We start from the raw sequence: 18,432 nt of genomic DNA on the forward strand, positions 1-18,432 counted from the left end.
GCTGACACAAAATAATGTCCGAAACCTCTTCTTATGAGCCTTCTAAAAATCTTGATTTCTAAAACTTATTTTAGGTTAAGAAAAATTGTAAATCTGTAAATAAACTATTTGAAAGTATATTATTTGATTAATGAAATAAATGAGTAATAATGAGTAAATTTTTTCTTTTTTTTCTTTTTTAACATTTTTGTTTTATTTTTATTTTAATAAACAAAAAAGGAAAATAAAATAAAGAAAAACTTTCACTTAAGCAGCCAAATTAAAAGCATTGATGAATTAATTAGGCCATTTTATTATCATGTATTCCTTTTCTGACCTCTGTGACCTTTGACTTTATGAGCCCAAATCTAATCACCTCTCCCGTTTATTACAAACACATCTGCAAAGTTAATAACTGATAATAAAGGGATTATTTTAAACACAAACATACAAACCGAACACACAACCTGTAGGTTTCACTTAAGCGGTGAAGGTAAATATTCCGTCGTTTCTGTCATCCTTGATGAAAGAATGGATTGGTCGTCAATCATAGTCGGTGACAGCCAATGAGATAACTTTGGTTGTGACTAAGGAGAGGTAATAAATGTCTTGTTAAAATAAAATCATTCAAAAATATAATGAGGTATGTCGGCGAAAGCATGCATGTGTGTGACAACAAAATATTTGCTTTTTATTCATGTTATTTTTTTTACCTCTAAACCATTTTTATGGCTCACGGGGACATTACACAAGCCCATGGAACACTCAATGATCTCATGTGAAAGCAGGGAAGCGGACTTTGATCACTTTGCAAACATACAGTGTTTGCACTGGTCTCCCAGCTCCCAGCTTTTAACTCTTTCAGTGTCATTGATGATGATAGACGTCCAATCTTGTGGCTCTTTTATTCTTTCTACAATTAATTGAAATGACACTTCAATATATAAGTGGTCCTCGTTCAAGTTGATTGGAAGTCTTATTACTAGGGCTTCAACTATTGAATATTTTAGTCATCAAGTATTCTACTGAAAATTCCATCGATTAATCAAGTAATTGGATGAAACAATTTTTTAAGGTAAAGAGCAATTATAGATAAACAGTGGGGCAAATAAGTATTTAGTCAACCACTAATTGTGCAAGTTCTCCCACTTAAAAATATTAGAGAGGCCTGTAATTGTCAACATGGGTAAACCTCAACCATGAGAGACAGAATGAGGAAAAGCAAACAAACAGAAAAATCACATTGTTTTATTTTTAAAGAATTTATTTGCAAATCATGGTGGAAAATAAGTATTTGGACAATACCAAAAGTTCATCTCGATACTTTGTTATGTACCCTTTGTTGGCAATAATGGAGGCCAAACGTTTTCTGTAACTCTTCACAAGCTTTTCACACACTGTTGCTGGTGTTTTGGCCCATTCGTCCATGCAGATCTCCTCTAGAGCAGTGATGTTTTGGGGCTGTCGTTGTGCAACACGGACTTTCAACTCCCTCCACAGATTTTCTATGGGGTTGAGATCTGGAGACTGTCTAAGCCACTCCAGGACCTTGTCTAGGCCACTCCTTTGTTGCCCTGGCTGTGTGTTTGGGATCATTGTCATGCTGAAAGACCTAGCCACGTCTCATCTTCAATGCCCTTGCTGATGGAAGGAGATTTTCATTCAAAATCTCTCGATACATGGCCCCATTCATTCTTTCCTTTACACAGATCAGTCGTCCCGGTCCCTTTGCAGAAAAACAGCCCCAAAGCATGATGTTTCCACCCCCATGCTTCACAGTGGGTATGGTGTTCTTCGGATGCAATTCAGTATTCTTTCTCCTCCAAACACAAGAACCTGTGATTCTACCAAAAAGTTCTATTTTGGTTTCATCTGACCATAACACATTCCCCCAGACCTCTTCTGGATCATCCAAATGCTCTCTAGCGAACCGCAGACGGGCCTTTACGTGTACTTTCTTCAGCAGGGGGACATGTCTGGCAGTGCAGGATTTGAGTCCCTGGTGGCGCATTGTGTTACTGATAATAGCCTTTGTGACTGTGGTCCCAGCTCTCGGTAGGTCATTCACTAGGTCCTACCGTGTGGTTCTGGGATTTTTGCTCACTGTTCTTGTTATCAATTTGACGCCACGGTGTGAGATCTTGCATGGAGCCCCAGATCGGGGGAGATTATCAGTGGTCTTGTATGTCTTCCATATTCTAATAATTGCTCCCACAGTTGATTTCTTTACACCAAGTGTTTTAGCTATTGCAGATTCAGTCTTCCCAGCCTGGTGCAGGTCTACAATTTTGTCTCTGGTGTCCTTTGACAGCTCTTTGGTCTTGGCCATAGTGGAGATTGGAGTGTGACTGACTGAGGTTGTGGACAGATGACTTTTATACCGATAATGAGTTAAAACAGGTGCCATGAATACAGGTAACGAGTGAAGTCTTTGACAGCCAAAAATCTCGCTTGTTTTTAGGTGACGAAATACTTATTTTCCACTCTAATTTGGAAATCTTTAAAAATCAAACAATGTGATTTTCTGTTTTTTTTTTTTTACCACATTCTGTCTCTCATGGTTGAGGTTTACCCATGTGGACAATTACAGGCCTCTCTAATCTTTTCAAGTTGGAGAACTTGCACAATTGGTGGTTGACTAAATACTTATTTGCCCCACTGTAAATGACCCAAAATTACCTCATTGCCTGACGTTGGCTGCCACTGACGGCCATAGACGTTCAATCCGTTTGAAGAGGGAGGGATGGCAGCGAATGAACGTGGGATGGCAGCAAATGAACGAATGTTCATTCGCTGCCACCCTCCCAGTTCAAATGGATTGGACGTCTACTAGTGATAGACTCATTCCAATTCACAGCAGAAGCTTGTTTTTCTGTTTATTAGTTGTTTGTAGGATATCCTAGAATGATTTCCTGACCAATGTGTTGATAATTGTTGTATCACCATATCGTCAGATCATCGTTATCGTGAGCTTTGTATCGTGTATCGGATCGTGAAGTACGAAGAGGTTTCCACTCCTAGCTGCGGGTAGCCGGCGCCGGGCAGGTGTAGTGTTATGCAAGCGCTGTCTTACAGTGAATACATGAAACAGTGTTTGCCTTGGTCTCCAGCTTGAAATGCTCCAACACTTTTGACATTTCTGCTTTTTCTCGGTGCCTTTCTCTTCGCTTTCGTCGGCTTCTTCGTCGTTACCTCTATATTCATGCGTGGTTGAAATCAAATATATCCGCCGCCTCTCTCTTCTTCCTGTACGCACGTGACGTCAGCGCATTGTGCCGCATTAAAAGTAGTCCGGGCAAAATGTCATGCTTAGAGCTGGCAAAATTAAACTATTCCTCAAGGTGGAGAAGATTAGTCGATCAATTTTTAAAATCGAGTTACTCGAATCCTTCGAGTAATCGTTTCAGTTCTACTGTTAATGTTGAAATGGTTCAGTTCTCAGGTGGACAACAGTTATAATTCGTTTGTTCCTGGCAAAAAGCGTGTCGTCCTCCCAGCAATTCGACTTCAGCAATGGCTTCCTGTACGCGGCCCGCGTGCTTTGATTCAACGTATCTTCATTTATGTCACATACAAGCGCACGTAGTCCTCCCCCGGTGGCGCTCTGCCCTCAGCAAACACTGCACAATTTGTCCGAGCTGCAAACGGCGCCGTTGTTTTCGTTGGCCGTCCCAACAAGCGGCCGCCTGTTCCTAAAGAAAACATTAACGGTGGACACAAAAACCCCGCCCACCCTTCCCCTCCCTTAGCCGCGCCGCTTTGGCCAGACGGAGGGATCCGGTAAAAAGAGGCGAAAGCTGGAGGGAGGGACGGGAGGTGGGCCGGTCCCTGTGAACAGCCCGTGTGTGAAAAGGAACCTTTGTGAGCGGGCCTCATCAGAGTGCACTGACCTACCCCGCACACACATACTAATGCTGTCATGTCCAAACATCTTAATACGGGTTTTTGTGCGCATTTAAACATTTACAAACTTGATGATGAGGTGGATCGTGGCGGTCCCTCCCTGTTAAAATGACGGCAAACAACTGCTTGGCACGTCAATAACCAGCCCACTATTTTCATCACGCTGACGTCATGTTCCCTGGAAGGAATGTGGAGAGCTGTTGCGCCACACCAGCGTTCTTCTTTTGTCACCATCCCTCATCTGTCTAGGTTTTTTTTCCCCCCGTCGCGAGACATTTGTCACCCTTACAAAAAAAAAAACTGTCAACAAAAACAAATGTTTTTACTAACGCTGGAGAAGTTAGCTAGTTAACTCTTGAACTAACTCAGTTTATTCAATGCAGTTCATTTTTAAATGTGCATTAACTCATTGGCTGCCGTTGATGGCAATTGGACAGCTATCACTGTATATAGCGGTGAATGAGTTACGGCTTTACAGTACTATATTTGTTATATGAGATGGTAGAGGTGATTACATTTTGGGGATAATGAGGCTGAAGGTCAACATCAAAGAGGTCAGATATATGTATTCAAGATAACTCGAGAACGAATAAAGGGATTATTATCAAATTTGCAGAATATGTTTGTAATATGAACTGAACAGGTGATTAAATTTTGGGGTAAGTTAAAAGGTCAGAAAAGTTATATTGCAACAACTTGATAACTGATTAGCCTAATTGACTGAAACTTGCTTGGCAGATAATACGTATTACAAGAAGAGAAAATGTCCAGGAATAGGGTGATTCTTTGAATTTAGCTGCTTAGGTGGAAATCTGTTCTTTGAGTGCTCCACTCCACACATTTTCATTCATACAGCAGTTTATTTACAAAAAGTATGCTTTGGACGCTTTTAGAATTTATAATTCGATTGCGTGTGCGGCATTCCACTTAAGCACATGATCGCACATCATTTTATCCGATTATTATATTGAACAGTTTTATAGCCAAATTTTCAATGATACCATTATTACAATTTTTCTTATAAAAGCCTTTTTGTTTTTATCCCAGGTGACACATCTGCTAAGAGAGAGTGGCACAGCAGAGGAGCACAGCCTGGATAAGGAGGCCCGCAAGTGGGCCAGCCGCGTGGCTCGAGAGTACAAGAGTATCATCCACACACAACGGGTGAGCCCACTGTACAGTTTTGTACTAGGCCCAGTTAACTTATTGGCTGCCATTGATGGCACATAGACTTCACTATCAGTTGATGGGACACGGGGCTCGGGGCCGATCCATAGGGGGGCCTATTCTTAAAAATTCAAATATTTTCAAAACCAAAGCCGCTAGCTTAAACCAAAACAGGCACCTCCCTTAGGCAAATAAGAGTCTCCACGAGCAGCGGCATAAAAAAATTCAAAGTCGTTCCCTAATAAAATCCTGAGTGATTATATTTATAAAAGTATAACAAAACTTAAAAATGGCTATAAACGTCTCAGATTTTACCCTAGATGCACAAAAATCCAAAAAGCAGAGATAACCACCTATATTTTCAGAATCAATAGGAGTATTTAACAGTTTTTAAAGGTTTTACCAGAAATAGCGACGTAATTTTTTTATTTTGGTGCAATTTTGACAGGGTTTTCAACAGCTAATACGTCACTCAATTTTGACATCAGAAACTTAATACTCGAGAAAAGCATGCAGAATCATCTTAATTTTACTCAACAAAAACAAATTTAGCATTTTTCTATATACAATCACAACTTATTTAGGTTGAATTCCGATGGCACAATTTCTTCACCACGTCTTGCTGGCTTTCTGGCCCTCGTCATTTTTAGATTGAAATGTTCCATCAAATCAAATCAATAATTTTTTTTTTTTTGTCTATGGATGCAGAAATGTCTAAATGGCTAGTTATTTGCCCAAAAAATGGGCAGTTGGCAGAAAATTACCCGATTATTTGAATTTATATTTACGCCATTGTGTATTGATACAAAATCTAACATCGCGGCTGTAGGATCCACAACGAAAGCCCCTTCAATCTGTCGCTATCCTCTTCCTTCTCCCTCGTACCCGCGAGACAGCGGGGAAGAAACACTCTCACGCCGCTCCTTACACGTTCTTTCTTTAATACAACAAAAATAACGGCTTGACATCCAAAATACTGGTCCTTCCCAAAAAATTTGCATATTGTGATAAAGTTCATTATTTTTTGTAATGTACTGATAAACATTAGACTTTAATGTATTTTAGGTTAATTACACACATCTGAAGTAGTTCAAGCCGTTTATTGTTTTAATATTGATGATTTTGGCAAAAAAGTCAAGAAAAAACAAAAATCCCTATCTCCAAAAATTAGCATATCATGAAAAGGTACTCTAAAGAAGCGACTAACCTAATCATCTGAATCAACAAATTAACTCAAAACCCCTGCGAAAGATTCCTGAGGCTTTTAAAAACTCCCAGCCTGGTTCGTTACTCAAAACCGCAATCATGTGCAAGACTGCCGACCTGACTGCTGCCCAGAAGGCCATCATTGACACCCTCAAGCAAGAGGCTAAGACACAGAAAGAAATTTCTGAGCGAATAGGCTGTTCCCAGAGTGCTGTATCAAGGCACCTCAGTGGGAAGTCTGTGGGAAGGAAAAAATTTGGCAGGAAACGCTGCACAACCAGAAGAGGTGACCGCACCCTGAGAAAGATTGCGGAGAAGGGCCGATTCCAGACCTTGGGGGACCTGCTGAAACAGTGAACTAAGTCTGGAGTAGAAACATCCAGAGCCACCGTGCACAGGCGTGTGCTGGAAATGGGCTACAGGTGCCGCATTCCCCAGGTCAAGCCACTTTTGAACCTGAAACAGCGGCAGAAGCGCCTGACCTGGGCTACAGAGAAGCAGCACTGGACTGTTGTGGTCCAAAGTACTTTTTTCAGATGAGAGCAAATTTTGTATGTCATTCGGAAAACAAGGTGCCATAGTTTGGAGGAAGACTTGGGGAGAAGGAAATGCCAAAATGCCTGAAGTCCAGTTTCAAGTACCCAAAGTCAGTGATGGTCTGCGGTGCCATGTCAGCTGCTGGTGTTAGTCTACTGTGTTTTATCAAGGGCAGCTAGCTATCAGGAGATTTTGGAGCACTTCATGCTTCCATCTGCTGAAAAGCTTTATGGAGATGAAGATTTCATTTTTCAGCACGACCTGGCACCTGCTCACAGTGCCAAAACCACTGGTAAATGGTTTACTGACCATGGCATTACTTTGCTCAATTGGCCTGCCAGCTCTCCTGACCTGAACCCCATAGAGAATCTGTGGGATATTGTGAAGAGGAAGTTGAGAGACACCAGACCCAACACTGTGGATGAGCTTAAGGCCGCTATCGAAGCATCCTGGGCCTGCATAACACCTCAACAATGCCACAGGCTGATTGCCTCCATGCCAAGCCGCATTGAAGCAGTCATTTCTGGAAAAGGATTGAGTGCGTAGCTGATATAATTAATTGAAGGTTGACTTTTTTTGTATTAAAAAACACTTTTTTTGTATTGGTCGGATGAAATAAGCTAATTTTTTTAGATTTTTGTTTTTTCTTCACTTTTTTGCCAAAATCACCAATATTAAAACAATATAAGGCTTGAAGTACTTCAGTTGTGTGTAATGAATCTAAAATATATGAAAGTCTAATGTTTATCAGTACATTACAGAGAAAATAATGACGTTTATCACAATATGCAAATTTTTTAAGAAGGACTAGTTCAAACAAAAAAGAGCAAATGAGATCGCTAGAAAAAGAGGTAGAGATGAAGAGAATGTACTTAAAAAATTTAACTGGGCTCAATGCTTCCTCCTTCATGGCCCATGCTGACTCACTCGTCCAAAAAGGCTCTCGCTGCCCAATATATCGTACGTCACAAGCCCGTCCCACTAAACCAAGTAAACAAATAACTTGTTTTATAGAAACAAATACATTATTCCCAATTAAACATGAATAATTATCCAAATGTTATTTAGGTACAAAGAGTTTTTTAAGTTGGAAATTCTTGTAAATAAATGCGTAAATCCCGGAATTTTAAAACCTATGAACATAAAACAGTTCTAGATTCTTGGTTAAAAGCAAAAAATCGACAGTTATCAATCATTTTATGTAAATATTTTAAGCTCAAGCTATGATAATTGTTTCCATTTATTTCACTTTTTTCATGTTTCAAAGTGCATGCATAGTGCTACTTTAGATAATAAATACCTTGAATCCTCGACCAAATCCCTCTTGAGACACTCCTGCCTGCTTGTATGCACTAAAACGTTCGTCCTGATTACACCGGCGTTAGAACGCAGCGTGTGTATGAGTTTATCACAGTTAATGCCACCACAACGCTCTGCCTGAGTCGGTCGCCTACGGGAAGGCGTATGGCAATAGATGTCCAATCCATTTCAACTGGGAGAGGCGAATGAATGTTCGTTCATTCGCCCCTCCCAGTCAAAATGGTTTAGACATCTATCGCTATTAGTGGCACTGACACATGATCATTCACTCTCCATGGCAGCTACTGAAATAAAAAGGGCTTAAAATAGAATAACAACTGAGGTCAGGGTGATAACACACAGATGGGGAAATGCAGCCCATAGTATCAACACAAAAGGAGCGTGATCGGACTTTACAGTCCTAGCGTCACTTTAAAGGTCAGAGCAAGTGATTGTTGACTTCATCCAGAATTTTTTTTTCTCCCGGAACACCAGTATCAATGTGTGTTCAGTAACCAGGAAATGAGTCACACTGTTGTGAACAAGCATGATGGTGTAATAGCTGTTTTTAGTTCATTTTGTCATATGTGCGGCCGCAGGTCCTGGAGGAATTTGGGGCTCAGGAGAGCTCGGAGCAGAACGGCGGAGAGCTGGAGGCCAAGATGGAGGTGGCGAGGGAGAATCTGCGAAGGGCGGAGGTAACTGGGTGCGAAGTGTGGTTCAGCACCAGTCAATCAGGTGTTGCCAAAGCGCCATCTAGCGGTGGAGAGTTCAATAACACTCTGGAAGAAAAACACGAAATATTACCTAAGCAATTATTTGACACTGGAATAGGTCGACATACTTTTCTTGGCGATTTATTTTTTAATTAAATTAATTAATAATAATAATTATGATAATAATTAATTAACTCTTTAGTATGCACTCTCTTAACTCATTGGCTGCCATTGACAGCGCTAAACGTCCAATCCATTTTTAAATTCGTTTGTTCATCCTTCCCAGTCAAAATGGATTGCACATCTACAGTCATGTGAATAGATTAGGACACCCCATTTAACCCTTTAACACCGAACGTGTCGGCAGCGACGCGTTTAAGCATATCGTCTTTGAAGCTTCGTCACGCTGTAATTACATCACCCACGTGCTGCTGGTTGGTCTCGTTTGAAAGTGCGGAAGTTGATGTCCACACCAGTTTTTATTTGAAGTCAATCGGCTAAGAAAAACGGGAGATAATGTCATTTGAATTTTATAGTTTTATTGCACTCATAAATATACATTAAAACGCTGCATGGACCATGTATCCATCTCCACATTGTCATCATTTCTTGTCCTTTTTCAAAAGCGAAAGCTGCACAAAATACTACTTATCCCAAGAGTCGTTGTGATGTCAGGAAGGACGAACCGAATGTGATCATTTTTAATAAATTTCCGAGCGAGGCGCCAACTATTGAAAGGGAGCGCATGCGAAGCAAGCAGCGGCCGGTGACGTGCCGAAAAATGCACAACACCGGTTGGTTTGAGCGAGCGACTTTGAAACGTGCAGAATGAATCTAAAACTACATTTAGCACAAGCTAATGCATTATTTCATCAACTGAAGGAAGAAGATGAGACGTATTTGTCGTTGTTTTCCTCTGATGAATCGGCGTCTCGGCGAGTAGAAGTGACAGCAGCGCGCTAAAGAGTAGGCTGTGTGACGTTGTGTGTGACGCAGCTCCGTGACCTGTTCAAGAAGAAGCTTTATTGAGTGCGCAAAAAAAAAAAAAACTTTTATTGGGTCGCATGCCTGAAAAATCCAAGAAATTGAACTACTTGTCAATATTTTTTAAAATACTTTTTTTCAATGTTATATATATTTTTTCTTCACTATAATCTTTTCAATTTTTATGTAGATGTGTGTGCGAGAAGCTTGATTGCATGTACGTATATACTTTTGATAAGGTGATGGGTACAACACCTAACTTCACAAAGAGATATCTTCCAAACCCTTTTTGTGTTAGATGATATATACACATTTTTTTCTCACTATTTTGCACACTATATAGCCTGTTTTGACCATAGTATGTGTAAAGGCCAAAAACGCCTATGACCATACCTGCTGTTTGTGTTGAATTGTCAAACATAAAACTATTTAATCTTATTTTTTTCTATTGAATGTCAAAACGGTTGGTCGAGCATGTTTGGTTGTCAATGGGACGCCAACTTTACAAATTTTGAAAAAAGATTTTGGGATTTTTTTTGTCTTTTTGGGTCCAAAATGTGGATTATAATTGGTCAGTGAAGAAAACAACAGTTTAGACATGAAGTTCAAGGTGTCCTGAAAAAAGGGACCCAATTTGGCCATTGTAAACAATTTTTTCTTTGAAATATAAAGGCAACATCAAATGCATGCAAATTCGGCCAAAATAGGCTTAGGTGTTAAAGGGTTAATATTCAGTTCTTTATTAAGAAATGTTCACATATGTTCACAAAAGATAGTGATCTAATCGCAGGTTAATAACAAAAATTAACATTGCTCCACTCATTAAACCAAATTTATCAACAAAAATGCATAATCTAACTGAGGAAAAAGTTAGGACACCCTACCACCTAATAGCTTTTTGTAGCCATCTACCAGTCTTTGACATCGGTCTGAAGAAAGTTTGCCCCACTCCTCAACGCAGAATACTCTCAACAGCGAGATGTTTGAGGGGTTTCTTGCATGTGTAGCCCGTTTCATCTCAGTGGGATTAAGATCTGGGTTTTGACTCGACAATTCCAGGACTCATTTCTTCCTTTTCAGGCAGTCCTTAGTGGATTTACTGGTGTGTTTTGGGTCATTGTCACGTTGCAGGGTCCAGTTTCGCTTCAGCTTTAATTTTGTCACACATGATCTCATGTTTTCCTCAAACACCCTCTGACACACGATGGATTCAAGGTAGAATTCATGGTGGATTCTATGATGGTGAACTGACTAGGCCCTGCTGAAGCAATGCATCCCCAAATCATGACACTTCCACCTCCATGCTTCACAGTTGGTGTAAGGTTCTTTTCCTGGAATGCTGTATTGGGTTTACACCAAACACGTCTTCTGTTCTGGTGTCCAAATAATTCAATTTTAGATTCATCTGTTCAAAGAACATTATTCCAGAAGTCCTGGTCTTTGTCTACATTCACTCTGGCAAATATCAGTCTGGCCTTCATGTTCTTCTTGGAGGGCAAAGGTTTCCTCCTTGCACACCGGCCCAGTATGAAGGTTAAAGTCTCTTTCCGATTGTAGAGGCATGCACTTTCACATCAACAGTGGCAAGAGCCTGCTGTAGGTCCCATGATGACATTTTAGGGTTTTTAGCATCTAGCGGTCTGCTCTCGGAGTGAACTTGCTTGGACGGCAAGACCTGGGCATGTTGGCAGTTGTTTTAAATGTCCTCCACTTGTAGACTATTTTCCTGACAGTGGAATGGCTGATTTTATATTCTTTTGAAATCCCTTACCAGACTCAGAAGCGTCTACAATCTTCTTTGTGAAGGCCTCAGACAGCTCCTTCGATCTCACCTAGCTGTTTTCTCTCACTTCAACAGTCTGTCACTGTTGAAACTGTGGGGCAAACTTTCTTCAGACCAATGTCAAAGACTGGTAGATGGTTACAAAAAGCGTCTCACTGAAGTTATTTCAGCCAAAGGTGGTAACACTAGCTATTAGGTGGTAGGGTGTCCCAACTTTCTCCTCAGTTAGAATAGGCATTTTTGTTAATAATTTGGTTTAATGAGTATAACAATGTTAATTTTTGTTGTTTCTCTGCAATTAAATCTTTCTTTTCCAGAGGTAAAGAAAAACAAGATCAGACATTGATATGTGAACATTTCTTAATAAAGAACTGAATATTTAATGGGGTTTCCTCATTTTTTCACATGACTGTATATTCACTTCACGAGCAATGTTTATAAGTAACGTTTTAACATTATGAACAGTCATAAAGCTGTAAAAGAAGTTATGAAATTTAAAAAATGCTTGACATATCGTATAGTCCTTACAGTACGGTCATCTAGTGGTGGTTTTTAGGGATAGATTGACTAACATGTCATGTGTAGTGAAAATGGGTGCACTCTATGGTTATCATCAGATTTCCTCTTAGGCTTCACTATTGTAGAAAAATACAAAGCAAAATACACCAAGCTGAAATGTGTCTTTGTGCTGCTTTGCTAGACGGTCAAGGCAAAGGCTGAGGCCCGCCTGGACCTGCTGAGAGAGGCGGGCGTCAGCGTTGAAACGTGGCTGAAGAGCGCCATGAACCAGGTGATGGAGGAGCTGGAGAACGAGCGCTGGAACAACCTCAGTGGACACGATTCATCGCTTTCCGTAAGGACCCCCACTCACCCCTAACTCATCAGCAAAAGCAGTAAATGAGTTATCACCTATTGTAACCGGTTGCTCAATATCTCTCTCCGGAAGGGAACTGCCGACCTGGAGCGCGAGGAGGATGAGGAGATGGAGGACAGTGGCGAGGTATTGGATGACAGCAGCTCGAGCCCATCCAGCACGTTGAAGAACTACCCACTCACCTGCAAAGTTCTTTACTCCTACAAGGTAGGAACTTTGATTTTAACTCGGAGAGTTCCAAAATTTCAATCAGGGGATTTTGTCTTCAGGCCTCTCAACCGGATGAGCTGACCATCGAGGAGCAGGAAATCTTGGAGGTCATCGATGATGGCGACATGGAGGACTGGGTGAAGGTGAGGTCCGTTTGTCACTTCTGCTCTAACCCCAATTTTCTAAATTTTGAACGTGTTCCTCCCCAGGCCAAAAACCGCAGCGGCCAAGTTGGCTACGTCCCTGAGAAGTACCTGCAGTTGCCGTCCTCCAATAGCCTGCTGAGCATGCTGCAATCTCTGGCAGCATTGGATGCACGCTCACACTCCTCTAGCAACTCCACCGAACCTGAAACAGAGCTCCCCACTGGCTCGGTCAACGGAGACGCCAGCGGTAAGATGTACTCATAGCTACATACTCTGGGCCTGGGTGGTTTTAAAATCAAAATCGTAGATTTAAAAAAAAAAAAAAAAAAAGGTTTCAAAAAAAAGGTTTCAGTCGTGTCATACTGTACTTAATCAAACATGGTTGAAATGCAGCCTGACTATAATTTGAAAAAGGAGTCCAATGCTGATGCTTAACTGTAAAACTAAACGCACAATAAAGATTACACGTAGGCCGTCTGTACATAAAAATAAAAAACACATTCTTTTGTTGCTGAAAACCTGCTAACAAGTTTTTAACTGAAAAGGCCATCAAACAACTCACGACAATTAGCATAGCATTGCGCTATATCCCTTGTATACCAGTAAAAAGACCCTCATTTGTGAGTTTTTTTTTTTTTATGCATTCCGTGTTTTGTTGGATTTTGAAAATATTTTTTCTATGCTGTATTTACTTTAATGTTTCATTGCCATTGATGGCACTAGACGTCCAATCCATTTTGACGAAAGTTCATTCGCCACTCTCTTAAAGTGGATTGGATATCTAGCAACGTCACTAGCTACGACTGAGTGAAGGGGGCAGGCTAATCTTATGTCGACATCCCGCTTAATTCTGCAGTGTCGTTCGCCAAAGCCCTGTACGACTACGCCGGCCAGACAGATGACGAGCTCTCCTTCCCCGAGGGCGCCATCATCCGCATTCTGAGCCGGGAGACTCACGAGGACGACGGCTTCTGGGAGGGCGAGTTCAACGGTGTGGTCGGCGTCTTCCCCGCCGTCCTGGTGGAGGACCTGGCCGGCGGCGCGGGCGAGAACGGCACGCCGGCCCAGTACGAACGCTCTCCTCGCAGCCCTTTCCATTCGGGGCCGCTCCACAGCAGCCCACTGCAGACGCCCACTGCGTCGTCTTCGCCCCACTCGAGCCCATGCAGCGCTACCGCTTCGCCGGTCGGACGGCCCCCAGCCTACCACAATGGGCACCACCGGCCGCCGCCGGGCACACCGCACAAGAGCCCCTTTCACAGTAAGGTTTACTGGGTGAATGTTTAACCCCCATATAGGGCAAATGACTATATTTTGTAATTTAAAAACTTTGCCTCATAAAAACCAAGTACCACCATATGTGGAGATCACATTTTGGGTCATGTAGGCCACAGTATTAACATTTGGTTTATAGGTTTGGTCTACACGACCCAAAAGGTGATGTCCACATATGTGGATGCCAAGTCTCAATTATAATGATGATATTTTCATCATTTATTAATGATTATTTTTGTATATTTTTTATGAATAACATTTTACATTAATAAAATTAAAAATAATAAAAACAGAAATACACTCTGGTTATGGCCACTTATATAGAAAATGTGTTGCCTACATTACGCAAAATGTGATGTACACTTATGTGCATGACAGGTCTTAATTACGATTATGTATAGTATATAATTTTTATCATAAATAATGTTAATAAAAATAGAATTACTCCTTGGTTATAGCCCCCAATAAAATTTTGATAAATAATAAGTAACATTAGTCACATTTTGAAAAATGCTTTTTAAATTAACATTTTAAATGAATGTAGAGAATGTTTAAATCATTTTTCCTTAAGCTTTTTTATAATTTATGACAATAAACAAAAGAATATTTACTGTATTTAATTAATTAAAAAATATGCTAAAAAAAGTTTTGAAAAATGAATAGATACGAGACTATTTAGTATTTACTCCTTGCCTGCTAACGACAACGATAGATTTCAAATTCATTCAATCTGGGAGGGGACAGGGGGACTGGCTCTGAATGCTAATGTTTTGTATCATTGACGGCACGAGACATCCAATCAGTTTTGACTGGGAGTGAAATGGGTGAATAAACCTGCCCTCAAACCTCCCAGTCAAAATGAATTGTACGTCCACTGCCGTCAATGGAAGCCACTGAATTAAATTACTGCCTTAGAAACTAAAATGCTCAAATGGACTGGATGAAATGTGGATTTGGGTCTTTTTAGGTCCGGGGCAAGGCTCACCACAACCTCCCAAATACCCAGACAGCGGATCAGGCACCATCCGACCTGTAAGTAACGACCTTGAAGCCCCTTAAATTCCAACAGATGCTAACGACTACAACACAATTGTTATTTTGCAGTTTCTAACAGGAGATTTTTCTTTTCCCCATCCAGGTCCGAGCTGCTCCGCCGCCGCCCAAGCAGCACCCCCGAGGGCAGGTGAAACGGCGAGAGGAGGTGGAAATCACGCTGGTGTGAAGTGGAGACTGAGCGCCCCCTATAGGACGCCTCACACGGCCAATGCTTTTGCCGGAAGAACAAACAAACGTGCCTTTCTCACAGTGTACCATTCTGATTACAAAATGCTTTCTTTCTGTGTGAGGAAACCGGTCGACGACCGAACAGGGTCTGTATCGTGATGTCACATTGGTTTAGGGAGTGGGGGCTGCGAGGCTGGTCCTGGCCCCCCAACTCAAACACTAAAATAAGGGAAAAGTGGCAATGATGTGGGGAGGAAGAATATTCTGGAAAAAAATGGAACACTTCCCTCTATTTTTTCCACCCCAGGGAGAGAAATGTAATTTTTTTCTACGCTACCTTCAACCTCTTGATTTACATTTAACAAATATACATTAAGTATTGGAGGAATACATAAGTACTTAAAATAGTATTAATTAAAAAAAAAAGAAAAAAACTAAATATAGAAAATGACTTTGAAAAAGTCAGCTAAGAATTAGAAAATCCTAAAATGAAATCATAAAAACAAAAATAAGAAAAGTAAATGTAGAAAATTTAAAAACTTTAATTTTCGAATTAATAGTTCATTAAAAAAAATTAAGGTTATTTATATTTTCAAAAAACCTACTTACAAAACTATACAGTTTTTTTTTTTTTTACTTAATTTTTCTACTTCATATGATTTTTATTTTTTCATATTTTGATTTATGAGTTTTCAATTATGTTTTTAACATATAATATTCATGTATTTATTGATTCCTCAATGATTTTTGGTGCATGTTTGTTGAATGTAAAATCAGGCATCAAGAGTTAACCTAACATCTGACCTTTTCTGTTAAAAGCAAAAACAAAACAAAAAACCTCAACAAGTGTCAAGATTTCAGTAAGCAGCTTAGAGCCGTAACAGACAGGCTGTATCGACATAATAGTAGCCACCTTTTGCATGTAGTATCAGTGCCGTAACAGAGGCAGAACTGATCCTGTCGTCCATTTTGTATATTTAGAACCAGTATGTAATGGCCCGCATTTTTTCCTTCCATTTGTTCCCATCGTATATAAACGGCACATACACTGTAACCAAAATGGGGGGTATAAATTCGACCTAAGGAATAATCCGTGCTAAAACCAGAGGCGGGACTAAAAGCAAAAAATTTTTCTCCCTTTCAGTTTCTACTCTGTCTATAAAAAGTGACCTTTGTTAAATTTTTGAACAATTTCCCACCTTTTTTCATCTTGCTGTAATTTAAAAATGGCAATTGCAAAATGACATTGATGAAGTCAGTATGAATGGATTGTGAATGAAGTCGATGGCAGTTTTCCCCACACCTTGCAAAAGCTAGCTTTCCCACATCGCTTACCCGTAACACTTTCCTGTATTTAAAAAAAAAAAAAAAAAAAAAAAAAAGCACCTTCATGGAATGGGAGTGACAAAGTCAACCCGTTTATTTTCCACCTTTGGTAAACCAGTGGCAAATTTGACCAGGCAGGTTTTTTTTCAAAATTAAAATCAGAACCGTAAGAGAAAGGCGGAAAAATGCCGAATCCTCAGTTTAGGGCTCTGATGGGGTGAATTTGCAGGGTCTCTGTATGGAAAGGAGGGCGTGATCCTGATGTAAAATGTATAGTGTGTGTCACACAATGAAGCACTTTTTTTGCCTTCTTTTTTGTCAGTATTTTGATTGTCCGCATTTTACCTATTTTGTATACCAGCTGTATTGGTATGAATACTTCGTTATACTATGTTATTTAGCCTTAAATAGCCACCCTAGTGTCTTATAGAGATCCTATTTTCGTTTGAAATAGTTTACAGAGGGCTTGGAGATGGATATCTTTACAAAGTATTAGCAGTTTTATTCTTTTAATTTACTTTTCAGACAGTAGGATTAAAAAAAATGGATTTAGTTCCACTCGATCTACGTGGTTAGTAAAAGAAAAAGGTATCTGTCAGCCACGTTGCTGTTTTCTCATTGATCTCATTGAGATCTGAATGACATCAAACTTATTTTTGAAGTTTGCATTTACAGTCTTGTATTGAAATAAGGAAAAAAGAGAAAAGTGTCTTTTCCCTGTTTTAGAGATGTTAACGCGCTACTTTTTCCATGTTTGGTTCAGTTGTGTTCACGTTAGCGCTGCTGTTCCTGCCGAGTGTCATATTTACACAAGTGGATGTTTAACAGTATTTATTGTGTACAAATAAATGTGAAATAAAGAATAGCTTCAATCGTGCTTCGTTGGTTTACTTTTGTTTGACTGCAGGGTTCACGTGCATTCTTGATTAAACCGTCCATTGCAGGGGTATCCAACTCTGGTCCTCACACACCTGAATCAAATGATCAGCTCATCAGCAAGCTTTGCAGGAGCCTGATAACAATCCTGATTATTTGAGTCAGGTGTGTTAAAGGAGGGAGACATGGAAAACAAGCTGGACAGGGCTCTTGAGGACCGGAGTTGGATTCCCCTGCCATAGACTTCATAAAGCAGTGGTGTCCAAACTATTCCACATAGGGCCGCAGTGGGTGCTGGATTACATTCCTACAAAACAAGATGAAATCTTTTCACCAATCTGTTGTCTCACAAGTGTAATCAGTTGATGGCAGTCAGGTGCTGCTTGTTTTAGTACAAACTTCATTGGTTAAACTGTTTGTGCTCGATTGGTGGGAACAAAAACCAGGACCCACAGCGGCCCTTTTGGACAGGTTTGGACACCCATGTCATAAAGATATTGATGGGACATGGGGCACGGGGCCAATTAATAAGGGGCTTATCTCCGTCAAAACTGGCCGAGTGGAAATGATGACAAAGAGCTTTTTACCTTGAAAATTCTTGTGAATAAATGCATAAATCCCACAAATCTTTATAGATTTTCGGTTAAAAGCAAAAAAAAAAACTGCAGTTAGCATTTATTTTAAGTCGTAAATATGTCGAATGTGCTGCTAGACTTTAAGTCACTGTGGAAGAGCTTTTTATTTTAAAATTCTTGTGAATAAATGCTTAAATCCCTGAATTTTTTATAGATATGAATGTAAAACAGTCTGGATTCTTGGTTAAAAGAAGACAAAAAAAAACGGGCAGTATAATTCATTTTACGTAAATATGTCAAATGTGCTGCTCGTCTTTAAGTCACTGTGGCGCCGCCTTACCACAACAAAGAG

General features: G+C 40.2%; 1 protein-coding gene across 1 annotated transcript in view; it reads left to right on the top strand.

Moving 5' to 3' along the window:
• LOC130906700 (F-BAR and double SH3 domains protein 2-like) overlaps positions 1 to 17,506 on the top strand; it is a 39,025-nt gene extending 21,519 nt beyond the window's left edge. Inside the window, exons 11-19 of the mRNA XM_057821248.1 lie at positions 4,930 to 5,046; positions 8,691 to 8,789; positions 12,275 to 12,427; positions 12,521 to 12,655; positions 12,718 to 12,801; positions 12,868 to 13,051; positions 13,661 to 14,065; positions 15,047 to 15,111; positions 15,218 to 17,506. Of these exons, the coding sequence (XP_057677231.1) occupies positions 4,930 to 5,046; positions 8,691 to 8,789; positions 12,275 to 12,427; positions 12,521 to 12,655; positions 12,718 to 12,801; positions 12,868 to 13,051; positions 13,661 to 14,065; positions 15,047 to 15,111; positions 15,218 to 15,301 (1,326 nt within the window). The 3' untranslated portion in view covers positions 15,302 to 17,506. The remainder of the gene's footprint in view (positions 1 to 4,929; positions 5,047 to 8,690; positions 8,790 to 12,274; positions 12,428 to 12,520; positions 12,656 to 12,717; positions 12,802 to 12,867; positions 13,052 to 13,660; positions 14,066 to 15,046; positions 15,112 to 15,217) is intronic.
• Positions 17,507 to 18,432: the final 926 nt, after the last annotated feature.

Source organism: Corythoichthys intestinalis, chromosome 18 (assembly GCF_030265065.1).
Source record: "Corythoichthys intestinalis isolate RoL2023-P3 chromosome 18, ASM3026506v1, whole genome shotgun sequence".
NCBI classification, from domain to species: Eukaryota; Metazoa; Chordata; class Actinopteri; order Syngnathiformes; family Syngnathidae; genus Corythoichthys; species Corythoichthys intestinalis.